This window comes from Gossypium hirsutum, chromosome D13, assembly GCF_007990345.1.
Source record: "Gossypium hirsutum isolate 1008001.06 chromosome D13, Gossypium_hirsutum_v2.1, whole genome shotgun sequence".
Taxonomy (NCBI): domain Eukaryota; kingdom Viridiplantae; phylum Streptophyta; class Magnoliopsida; order Malvales; family Malvaceae; genus Gossypium; species Gossypium hirsutum.
This window is the reverse complement of record NC_053449.1, coordinates 52,090,861-52,102,536: the sequence shown is the minus strand read 5'-3', so window position 1 is coordinate 52,102,536 and position 11,676 is coordinate 52,090,861. Positions and strand designations below refer to the sequence as shown.

The window sequence follows — 11,676 nt, the reverse complement described above, 5'->3', positions numbered from 1 at the left end:
TCGAAAATGGGAGTATACGATGGAGAAATCAAATAAGTCCGAACCCGAAATTATAAAGTTCTCCTGAAATTCTCACAAACTCTCTCAAAATTTTGTTGTTATTCTAAACTATCTAGGTTTGCTAATAGACCTATTTATAAGTTGAATTTCGTGTGAAAGTATGACTAAAACATCCCTAAAATAATCAGAGTTTGGTGGGGAATAAGATTAGCTTGTCGGTTAAGTGGGAACATGTCGTCACATCGTGACGTTGCGTTTGGCTTGTCGGTACACCAGGGACATGGTGTGTCGTGTCATCGGGACATTGGCTTTTCCTCATCACGATGTCGGCTCTATTTCATCTGAAATGCAAGGCACACTCCACAAATCTCCACTTTGACTCGTATTTCTGAAACTCCTTTGTCGAGCCCCATCAAGGGCCTAATTTGATCTCCGTCAAATGTTTACCAGGTCAAAGCAATGCCTAAACTTGGAAATTAGAAGACTCTTTGTCATCATGTCTGTTGGGTTGTTCCTTGTGTCGATTGTGAGAATATAAACATCTCCTTGAACGATCACCTCCTAAAAAAATTGGTGTTGAATATCTATATGATTTGTTTCTTTTGTGATGCATTTGATCTTTGGTGAAATGTATGACACTTGACTGTCCCAAAATTGTCACTAGGTGTGATAGAGTGAGGCTCTCACTTGTTGTAAGTGTTGAAGATAGTGAATATTTATCACTAAGCTAGACTCTGCAAACATAGGGAAACCAAATTGGGTAAAAATTTTTATATCCCCTGTTTTTATTCTATGTTTAGTAGTGCTTGAAGAAGTATCAACTGCTTCAATCAACTCTACCAGAACATAGCTTGAAGAAGTGTCACTTTCCTCAATTAGTTCTGTCAGAACTTAGCTTGTTCTTAATAATTGCCTTCAAGTTAACAATACATTTTTTTTTTGAAATTTCATTAAAGTAAATTTAAATTCTAATTAGTTATATTTCAAATTTTAAATTATAAATACAAGGTTAGAGTTTACTTAATGATGTAAACAAAAACAATTTTAAGATTCTAATAAGGATAGTGTTCATACTCAAGAGCGGGCAACACTAAGATCCTAATTAGATGAGCTGAGATGACAAACAAAGTTAGTGACGAAAGAGAAAGAGAGGTCGAGTGTAACAACCCGATTTTTATCAATATCGTAAAAGTCAATTTCGAGATTGAATTTATTAAACTAAGCCATTCGAAAATTTTAAATCAAGAAGGCTACGAGACAAATACAGGACTAGAAATTTGAATTTGTAAATGATTAAACTAGATAAGTTATTAAACAATGATTAAATTGGGGAGTGATTAAAATAGAGAAAATTGATTGGAAATTAAGCAAGTCGTTATTGATTTATTTAGGGCCTTTTTAGTAGTTCTTAAAGAAAAGCACTTCTGGCTCCAAAAAGTACTTTTGGAAGAAGAGTTGTGCTAAACAAATTGATTTTGGCTGAAAATTTTTACTTTTCAGTAGTACTTTTTAAAAGCACTTTTGAAAAGAAGAAGCTAAATAGCTTTTCCTCTTTCAAAAGCACTTTTGGTGCTTAATTACTTTTTCACACCTCCAATAACATAGTCTTTTTCTTTTTCTTTTTTTGGTGCTTAATTACAAATGTGTTAAAATCATTAATTAAAAATAAAAAAATATTTTTTAAAATACTAATTGCAAATATTTAATGGTTATATTTAAATATTTAAAATATAGTTTATATATTCTAATTAAATTTTATAAATAATTAATATGTATTGCTTAAAAATATTTAAAATTTATATTTCATATATTAAAATATTAACAAGAAGTTATAATAATTTTTTTTATATTCTTACTAAAATATAATAATATTAACTAATTTAAATTTTATTTAAATACATATTTATTACTTAATAATAACATGTCTAAAATGAACATTTTATTTCTCAAAAGTACTTTTTGACAGAAATGCTAAACACTCAAATTTTAAACCAAACTTTTCCACGGCAATTTTCAAAATCATTGTCAAACTAGCCCTTAGCCATGACCTTGAATGCAATTAGACCTTAATTAAACATCACTTAGTGGATTGACATGATCCTATCCATTCACTTCCATTAAATTGTGTGATGAAAAACGATAGCCATTAGATTATACTAATATTAATGATTAAGGAAACATGAAGAAAAGAAGGAGAAATAATGCTTCCATTCTTCCATCTCAAACCTCCATTGTCTGTGAGCTCATTTGTGAAGGTACGTGACTTTTCCTTTTAAATTGTTGATAGATTATTGGTGTAAGATAGTAGATAATGACAAGCCAAGCAATAGATTTAGAAATTGCTTAATCATGTTTTAAGTTAAACCTTGATGAATGCTTGAAGGTTTTGAGAGAATGGTTATAACATTGGATGATAATTATGTTTTTAGATAGCTCCAACTTCCTAATATATAATTATGAAGTCGAATTTAAATTTAAAATTTAAAATTTTGAGTATTTTATAAAAAATATTAATATTTTTTTTTATTTTTTTTATTTTTATAAAATTTTATAAAAAAACATAAAAAAATCAATTTTATGTTTTTTTTTTATTTAGGTAAACTACACTTATGGTCACTCTAAAATAAGGTTTATTCTATTTTGTTCACTCTATTTTTTTCTCAATTTAGTCACTCTAAATAAAATAATTGTACAAATTAGTCACTGCCGTAAAAATTTCTATTTTCTTTTAACAGATTGCTGGCGTGGTATATTAGCCCATTGAGTGACTAACATGTTGCATTTTTTTTTACTTTTGACTAAAGTTTAGTATCTTTCTATGAAGTTTAGAAGGGAAAAGTTTTAGACTAATTATAGAGAGGTCCACAAACTTTAGTCAAAAGTCAATGAAAAATATCACATACCAACCATTCAATTTACTTATGTGCCACATCAGCAATTTGTTAAAAGAATATGAAAATTTTAACGGTAATGACTAATTCATATAATTATCTTATTTAGAATGACTAAATTAATAAAAAAAATACAAGTGACCAAAATAAGACAAACATTATTTTAGAGTGACCATAGGGGCTTTTTTTTAATTGGCCCAAAATTTTGTATTAATTATAAAAATGACCCACTTGTAAAATCATTGGTCAATTTAAAAAATAATAATTTCCTTGAGTGTTACCGTTGCCATTGGTGGCACCAGTAAAAATACACGTCATGCTAAATACTCGTATTATGAGGGAAAAAGAAAAAAAATATATTTTAACAAGTGTCACCGTTTACATTAGCGGCATTGGTGTTTTTATTAAAAATAGTATTTTTAATAGGTGTCATCATTCTCTTTTGCTGCACAAATGTGTTTTTTTAATTGATTTTTTTAATAGGTATTGCTAGCCTCTATAGCGGCATCAGGGAAATTTTAAAAAAAAAATTGCTATCCGTTCTCTAAAATGAAGACCTGGATCTGGTGCAGCAAAAAAAATTGGTGCAGCAAAGAAGAGAAAATGATATATACCTGGCTAAAAAGAGAAGCTCCAATAATGAGAAAGATGAGAAAGAAAATTGGAAAACTTTTGTTTATTATTTCAACTTTTCTTCAATCTCCCCCATAATTTTTTATTTTTCTCAAAAGTTTTTCAATTTTCTTTCTCATTTTTCTCACTATTGGAGCTTCTGTTTTTATCTAGATATATATACCATTTTTTTCCTTCTTTGTCCTCATTAAGGTTTCAATTTTTTTTTGTTGCTCTAGATCTAAGTCTTCATTTTAGAAAATGAATTACAACTTTTTTATGATTTCTCTGATGCCATCATAGAGGCTAACGACACCCATTAAAAAATTATTTTTTAAAAAAAGCACCGATATCGCTAAAGAGAACAATGACACCAAAAAAATATCTAACATGCTTTCTATTAATATTTTCCTTTTCTTTTTCCCTCAGAATATGAGTATTTTAGCATGACATGTACAGTTATTTTTACTAATACTGCCAATGGCAGCGGCAACACCCAAGGAAATTATTATTTTTAAATTGGCCAATGATTGAGTACTTATTAGAGGTCGTGCCGTCAATGGCAACGATGACATCAAAATTTATTGTAGCAAATAGGACTACAACAAAACAGGCTTTTAACAGCGTTGTCTATAGCAGTACTTTTTGCGGCGCTTTCACTAATACTTTTAATGGCGCTTAAAAGCACCGCTAAAGACTTTAAAAAAGGCCGCTAAAACTCTATTTTCCTGTAGTGATTTTTATACATAATTTTGCAAATGATTCATTTTCGTAATTAATAAAAAAATTTGGACCAATTCCAAAAGAAAAGGCCGACCATGGTATAGTTTACTTTTTTATTTTTTATAAATTTTACATACTTTTAGTAATGTTTAAATTTTAATGTATTTATTGATGTTTCAAATTTAATCAACTAATGATATAGCATGTGTACCACGTTTAAAATCTGGGGCACAATCATATCTTGAAGGATAAATCTGTAAAATTCCCGTCCTTTTAGGGGCACATCGATCAAAGCCTGACAGCGTTTAAGAGAAGTGAGGCTCCACCCTCCAGCCTGTCTATTTTACTTGCCAATTGAGTGTTCCTGCCCCGATCCATCCATATCTGCATTAGTCCCCATAAAATCTCTATATTTCAACTTTCATAACAAAGATCAAATTTCATAGTTCCTCATTTAACTCTACAAGTTTTTATTTTTGGTACGGAAAAAACTTATATTTTAGTCATTGTCATTAAAAATTGTTTTTATTTTGATTATTTCTAGTTATTTCACACTTGTTCTATGGTTTGCATTCGAAGGCATGAAAAGAGATATTTTTATATCAACAGCAGAAACCTAAGTTCATGAAATTACAGACTTTGTAGGGGTTAAATAAGTTTAATAGCAATAGCAATGATTTAACACTAATCTATAAGTTAATTAAGGATGATTTAATCTCCCCTCTTCCTTTCCTTCTATTTAAATAACAAATTGCAACCATATATTTGTTTTTGCATTGAGTACGACCAATCAAATTCCATCTACCAGACTACCACAATAAAGAATCCCATCCGTCATTCCAATTTCTTTGCCAATTTGGTAAGCAATAATAACGAACAAGAACATCCCAATAATCCTTCAAAAAGAAAAAAGTTCATCCCAAGAATATCTGAGTTATGGAGCCATCAAACTCAAGCTTAGATACTACAGTTCTCTTGAGTGAAGCTTCCCAAGGACAAGACCAAAGTACAGAAACAAGGTGTTTGAGTTTGAGGAATGTTTTAGATGTAGAAGAAGCGAAGACACAAATCTTATTTTCACTGCCCATGATCCTTACCAATGTCTTTTACTATGCCATTGCTTTGGTTTCTGTCATGTTTGCTGGTCACCTTGGAGAGCTTGACCTTGCTGGTGCTACACTTGCCAATTCATGGGCCAATGTCACTGGCTACGCTTTCATGGTAACTCTATATTTACTCTTATCCCATCTTTATAACACCATAGGTCATGACTCCGTCTTATTTGGAGAAAATAAAGCTCTTTAAAAGCTTATTGTATCCTCACATTTATAGACTGGTATACTGGGTTATAGCTTTGTGATTACTGTTGTCTTGACTGTTAGGTGAAGAAATTTGTTGGGAAGGGTTATAGAAGAAAATAAAAGATTGGGTCTCATTGATTATAGCTTCTTCTTTTTTTTTTTTTTGATGAGTATTTATTTATCCAAGAAAACCTTCAACCTACAACATCCTGCTCACCAATACTCAAACCTTTGAAACTGTCTTCTATTTCTTTCTCGCCAGACCAAGTAAATGAAAGAATTCCATGCTAACTTCAAATATAAACAACAAGAGCTTAGCCTTTAGTCTTGTGCAAAGTCAATGAATCTCCTGATTCCATCCCCCAGCTTCTCCTAAGGTCGTAAGACACTAACAAACATACAATTTGCAAAAGGACGATCTCTTGTTTCCTAGTTCCCTTGACATAGCGAACAATAGCCCTCAATGCTCATCCCCCTTCCAGTAAGTCTTTATCTTTTGTGGGAAGGACAACCGTTCAAGTTAGAAAGGAATGCTTTGGTATATGAACTGGAAACCAAATCATCTGACTTTCCTCTCCTTTTCTCTAATTTCATTCCAAATTGCAGAAATAGTTATTTTATTGTTACTGACGCCCAAGTTAGCCAACACAGATGCAGCTTCTTCCGAGTTTTAGAATCTTCCTCCAGCTCTAGCTAGAATTTCTTCTCAGTGAAACTTGCAAAAATATGGATTTTTTAGCATGTAATCCTTCGACCAGGCTATCCATAAAGAGCCTTAGACTTGCCAATATGCTTCTAATCAGTTGAATGATACAAGCTATCCAGACCTGTTTTTGGGTCGGTTCACTCAAAAAAATCGTTAAATTATTCAAAAATTAATAAAATATTAAAAATATATGTTTATTGATATTTTATATATTTTTATAATTTAATTTAAATTTAAATTTAAAATTTGTTACTATTTAAATTGAATTCGGACAAGGTCGAGATGCAAAAATACTTATTCAAGCTTGGCCAAGTCAAGTCGGACCGGGCTTAGACAGGTTTGGCTTTTTTATAAAAGTAACTTAAAAATTCTAATTAATGATTATATAAGTAAATGAATATAGTTGATGGAACTAAAGAGAATAACGCCATCAACTTGTTACATCAACTAATCATTAGCTGGTAAAATAAAAAAAATTAAATTTTTTAATAGAGCGAATTTATTTGGTGCCAACTATATAAATAGCAATGTAATACAACATCAATGTTCAGTTTATGAATTCTATTGACTACTTTCATCCTCTTAAAAGGGTTATTACACCCTCTAATATTCCTTACGGCAATTATCATCAAGGAATAGATGAAGTACTTCCAGTTAGAACTCCAAACACTTCAGATTAGGCTCCCATTTGCGTAGTATCACCTGCTTATTCTGAAAATGCCGTGGACCTTTTCTCTAGCTTCAGCATTTGTAAATTGTAGAAGAAACAAATTATCCCTTGCAATTTTAACACTAACGTCTCCTTTCTTACCCCAAAGAAGATTACCAACCTTCTGCTATCTTTTACCTACTTGATTATAGGTTTCATCTATGATTTAAGGGATCTTTCATAGATTTTTTTTTTTTGCTTATGTGTATATAATTCTGAGATCTCCATGTATCTGATGTAATGTCAAAGCCTTGTAGTTGTGTGCATTGAAAGTTGGCTATCTGAACAGTCCTTTCCTTTCTGTTTGTTTGTTTGTTTTTCAGTTGGGACTAAGTGGAGCACTGGAGACTCTTTGTGGTCAAGGATTTGGTGCAAAAACTTATAACATGCTGGGAATCTACTTACAAGCTTCTTGCATCATTTCTTTCCTTTTCTCAATCATTATATCCATTTTATGGTTCTTTACTGAGCCAATACTAATATTTTTTCATCAACAGCCTGATATTGCAAAAAAAGCTGATGCTTACCTCAAGTATCAAATCCCAGCTGTGTTTGCATTTGGTTTGATACAAAATGTTCTGAGATTTCTTCAAACACAAAGCATTGTCATGCCCTTAGTCTTGTTCTCAGGGCTGCCACTGGTACTTCACTTTGGCATTGCTTATACTTTGGTTTATTGGTCAAGTCTTGGTCTCGAGGGAGCTTCAATGGCAGTTTCTATCTCTTTTTGGATATCTTTTCTCCTTTTGATAACCTATGTTGCTTTCTCAAACAAGTTTGAGCACACTTGGGGAGGGTTTTCTTTTGAATCATTTGGTTATATCATTCCAGACTTGAAATTAGCCTTACCCTCTGCAGCAATGGTGTGGTGAGTTCCTCCAAATCTTGATCATTTTATAGTAACATATATTATGACAGCCATGACAACATTATCTTATTAACCCCTTTCTTCCTTGTATATTTTTTGCCAGTTTGGAGTATTGGGCTTTTGAAATTCTTGTCTTGCTAGCAGGATTGATGCCAAATTCAGAAATAACTACTTCACTGGTAGCAATGTGGTAGGATATTTATTTCTATTTCTTTCCTTCTTTTTTCACTTTATTTTAGTTTTCAAATGGTTGATTCTTTCTGCTGCAATTTACCAGTGTAAACACTGAAGCCATTGCTTTCAATTTTACTTATGGCCTTAGTGCTGCAGCAAGGTCAGTTTGCATAATATTTGCTTCTTTTTTGATTTAATTGATTTCTGAAGCCATTGATATTGAGACATTGAAACCCTGTTTTTAAACCAGCACAAGAGTGTCAAATGAATTGGGAGCTGAAAAACCAGAGAAAGCTAAGAAAGCCATGGCTGTGACACTCCAACTTGTGGTCCTCCTTGCTCTTATAGTTATCCTTGCTTTAGTGTTTGGTCATGATACTTGGGCTGGTTTCTTCAGTGACAGTCCTTCAATCATTGAAGACTTTGCTACTATGACCCCATTTCTTGCAATCTCCATAGCAGTTGATTCATTTCAAAGTGTCTTATCAGGTTTGAAAACCATCCAATCCTTCTTTATAGATTTCTAAGTTCATAACATGAATGCCTTTTCTTTTAATGTTGGAAGGGGTGGCAAGAGGTCTTGGTTGGCAGCACATGGTTGTAGTTGTTAACTTGGCATCTTATTATGTTGTTGGCATGCCGATTGCAGCTATTGCTGGTTTCAAGTTTAAGCTGTATGCTAAGGTGAGGGAATTTTCAACTCCTCTCAAATTTTGGACCGACCTTTGAATTTAAAATAATAATAATAATTTAATTCTTAAATAGGTCTACTTATTAGTCCTTATGTATCTTGTGAGTAGGGTCTATGGATAGGCTTAATATGTGGATTGTTAAGCCAATTTGCCATTCTACTGGTGATCACATTTCATAGGAGATGGTCAAAGATTGATATTTCAGCAGAAAGGGATGAGGAAAACTCTGTAGATTAATGCAGAGAAGAACCAGGCAACAGTATGGCTTGCTTCACTCTTCTACTCTTCATTGTTCTTAAGCTAATCAAATCAGTTGCTCAAGAGATGGACATAATTTTATGCGTAAGTTATGTATCTGTAATTTAATTTAATCAAAATTTAATTTTTGTCTATGCTCCCCATTTAAATCATTCTTAATCGAATTTCAAGATTCCAATATTGACACAAACAACATCAATTAAATCTATTAGTTGATTTTTTTCGCTAGTAATATGTGAAAATAATTTCACAAGATTTTTCACATGTAATAATATGTTTACCCTTAAAAAAATACAATGATTAAAAGTAATCAAATTAAAATAATGATTAAATCCATAATTTACGCTAAAAATAGAATTCAAACTCTTTCTCATCATTTTGAAGAGGTGCATATGTTAATTTCGGATTGTGATATTTTAATTAATTTTTTTTAATATTGGCGTTTACAATTCCATAGATGAAAATATAAATTTGAAAAATATGGTGTTATTTTAGAAGAATTTAATTATGGAAAGCAAAATCCAAGTAGGGCAACGACAAGCGGTCTTTGTTGACATCACAAGTCACAACTCCATTGCCGACACACCATTGGTCTGAAGCAGGCAGCAAGGGATTTAAAGTCTGAAACAAATTAATTAAGACCAAAACAGTTATTAAATGACAAAATCCACCATTTTCAACTTTAAAAAAACATCATGTTGGGTTCTTGGGCTAGACCAGAGCTTAACCCAAATAATAATGGTACCAAATTAGTTATCATAATTATGAAATTGTAAAATTGTGTTATTTACGTAACTAGTAAGAGAATAAGGGTATGATCGAGCATCTAGTTCATTTTTATTACCAAACACAAATATCTACGTTAAGAAAAATGAACATAATGACTGAAAAATGTGATTAATAAATAAAAATACTAACAGATAAACTTCAAATTACCCAGGGAAAAGAAAATTCAACCATTCCATACGTTAAATTCCAAATCTGTCCACTTCTTTCCCATTATTTTGCCACGTATTTGGAGCCTCATAATCTCATATATGAATAAAGACTTGGGAGGACAAAAAAAACAAAAAAGAAACACGTAATATACACTCCTTAAATGACTTCATTTCTTCCAATGATACTTGGAAATTTTGCACTTTTTTTTTTTCTTAATTAAATCCCAAAAGTCTTAATTTTCAAAAATGGGTTTCTAGTGCTTTCTTTGAAGCTACATGTGTTTCTCTCTATATATTCATAAACTTGCCCTTCTTTTTGAACCAAAAGAGAAATAAAGTTTCAATTATGAAATTTCATATATTACTTACCCTATTTCTAGTTCTATTTGTTTCTTTTCTTTCTTCATCTAATTGCTATACTTTCTATGTTGACTGGGTTTTGCACCCTAAAGAGAAGTACAATGACTGGGCTGGTAAAATGAGGTTTCAAGTGAATGACACTATCAGTAAGTTGTTCATGCTTTTTGGGGGTTTTCATTCCTTCTTGTTAAATTGTTTATTGATTTATGTATATCTGGTTTTTGGCAGTTTTCAAATATGAAAAAGGATCAGACTCGGTTCTCTTGGTTCAAAAAGATGATTATGATAAGTGTGAAAGGAAGCAACCTTTGATGGAAATGAACAATGGAAGCTCTGAGTTTAAGTATCCTCATTCCGGTCCATTTTATTTCATTAGTGGGAAAGAGGGGCATTGCCAAAAGGGTCAGAAAATGATCACTGTTGTTATGGCTGTGAGACATGGGACTCCATCCATTCATCCACCCGCAGCACCTTCTCCCAAGCACCATGGCCCTGTAACTCCAGGGCCGGCGCACTCCCCCTATCACCATGGTCCAGTTGCAAAGCCACCCACAGGATCATCTCCGGTTCCTGCTCTGGCTCCTGGTCCTATTGCAAAGCCTCCCACAGGATCATCTCCGGTTCCTGCTCTGGCTCCTGGTCCTATTGCAAAGTCTCCTACAGCATTAACTCCAGGTCCAGCACAGTCTCCTTATCACCATGGCCCCATATCAAATCCCCCCACTGCATCATCACCAGCACCTTATTCAGGCCCAGAGCTCTCTCCCACTCATCATGGTCCTTCACCGTCGCCAACGGCTGAAGGCCCTATTGCAACACCTCCATCACCCCAAGCTCCAACTACTCCTGTTTCTTCCCCTCCTGGTGAGGCACCGGTTTCAGGCCCACCGGCACCACCACAGGGTCCTTCGCCTTCTTCTTCTTCTTCTTCTCCTCCTCCAGCTGGTTCTCAGACTCAGACCAGCACTCCACCCGGCGGTTCCCCTCCCAAGTCATCTGCCACTTCAATTTATTCAAGTATAGTGGTTCTTGCAGCTAGCCTCTTGTTCAATATGGTATTCGGTAGTTTAACGTGTGGGTTTTAGAAATATCTAATGTATTGGTATGGGAATTTTTATAGTTGATTTTTAATTTTAGATTGTTTACTCTTCTTCTTTTTATTGTTATGATGTTTAATGATTCATATTTGAGTTTGTGTTTCATCTGATTTGCCGTCTATATTTCCATGTCTTCAATTTCAAAATAGGTATAGCATAGGCATCCAATTTCACAAAATAAACAAAGCATTGACGTGAAAGGTACGGTATTTGTGAAAATGCAATGATAATTTACCACTTAACTTTAAAAATTTTTTTAAAAATTTATTAAATTATTCAAAATTTTATTTAATTTGTTGAATTGTTAAAATTGTTATTGTATAATTTTTTAGTTGCATTACTCCCAC

The 11,676-nt window shown here is 32.7% G+C and overlaps 2 protein-coding genes across 3 annotated transcripts; both read left to right on the top strand.

The window, feature by feature from the left end:
* Window positions 1-4,998: 4,998 nt before the first annotated feature.
* Window positions 4,999-9,066, top strand: LOC107918600 (protein DETOXIFICATION 19). 2 transcript variants are annotated; one of them, XM_016848196.2, is made up of 7 exons: window positions 4,999-5,447; window positions 7,266-7,810; window positions 7,914-8,000; window positions 8,088-8,144; window positions 8,235-8,473; window positions 8,550-8,668; window positions 8,856-9,066. In XM_016848196.2, the coding sequence occupies exons 1-7, from the start codon at window positions 5,163-5,165 to the stop codon at window positions 8,871-8,873; spliced, it is 1,350 nt and encodes a 449-aa protein (XP_016703685.2). In that variant the 5' UTR covers window positions 4,999-5,162; the 3' UTR covers window positions 8,874-9,066. The 2 variants fall into 2 exon arrangements, with proteins under 2 accessions (XP_016703685.2, XP_016703683.2); XM_016848194.2 differs by having other exon boundaries at window positions 8,785-9,066.
* Window positions 9,067-9,998: 932 nt separating this feature from the next.
* LOC107920763 (early nodulin-like protein 2) lies at window positions 9,999-11,434 on the top strand. Its single transcript, XM_016850610.2, has 2 exons — window positions 9,999-10,378; window positions 10,461-11,434. Exons 1-2 carry the CDS (start codon window positions 10,219-10,221, stop codon window positions 11,315-11,317), a joined length of 1,017 nt encoding a protein of 338 aa, XP_016706099.1. The 5' UTR covers window positions 9,999-10,218; the 3' UTR covers window positions 11,318-11,434.
* The last annotated feature ends 242 nt before the right edge of the window (window positions 11,435-11,676 follow it).

What these genes read in the sequence shown, in the direction of transcription:
- LOC107920763 (XM_016850610.2), top strand. Translation starts at nt 10,219, where the DNA reads ATGAAATTTCATATATTACTTACCCTATTTCTAGTTCTATTTGTTTCT. An exon ending in TCAAGTGAATGACACTATCA is followed by an intron (nt 10,379 to 10,460) that starts GTAAGTTGTTCA and finishes GGTTTTTGGCAG; the next exon opens with TTTTCAAATATGAAAAAGGA.
- LOC107918600 (XM_016848194.2), top strand. Translation starts at nt 5,163, where the DNA reads ATGGAGCCATCAAACTCAAGCTTAGATACTACAGTTCTCTTGAGTGAA. An exon ending in GGCCTTAGTGCTGCAGCAAG is followed by an intron (nt 8,145 to 8,234) that starts GTCAGTTTGCAT and finishes TTTTTAAACCAG; the next exon opens with CACAAGAGTGTCAAATGAAT. An exon ending in ATTTCAAAGTGTCTTATCAG is followed by an intron (nt 8,474 to 8,549) that starts GTTTGAAAACCA and finishes TAATGTTGGAAG; the next exon opens with GGGTGGCAAGAGGTCTTGGT.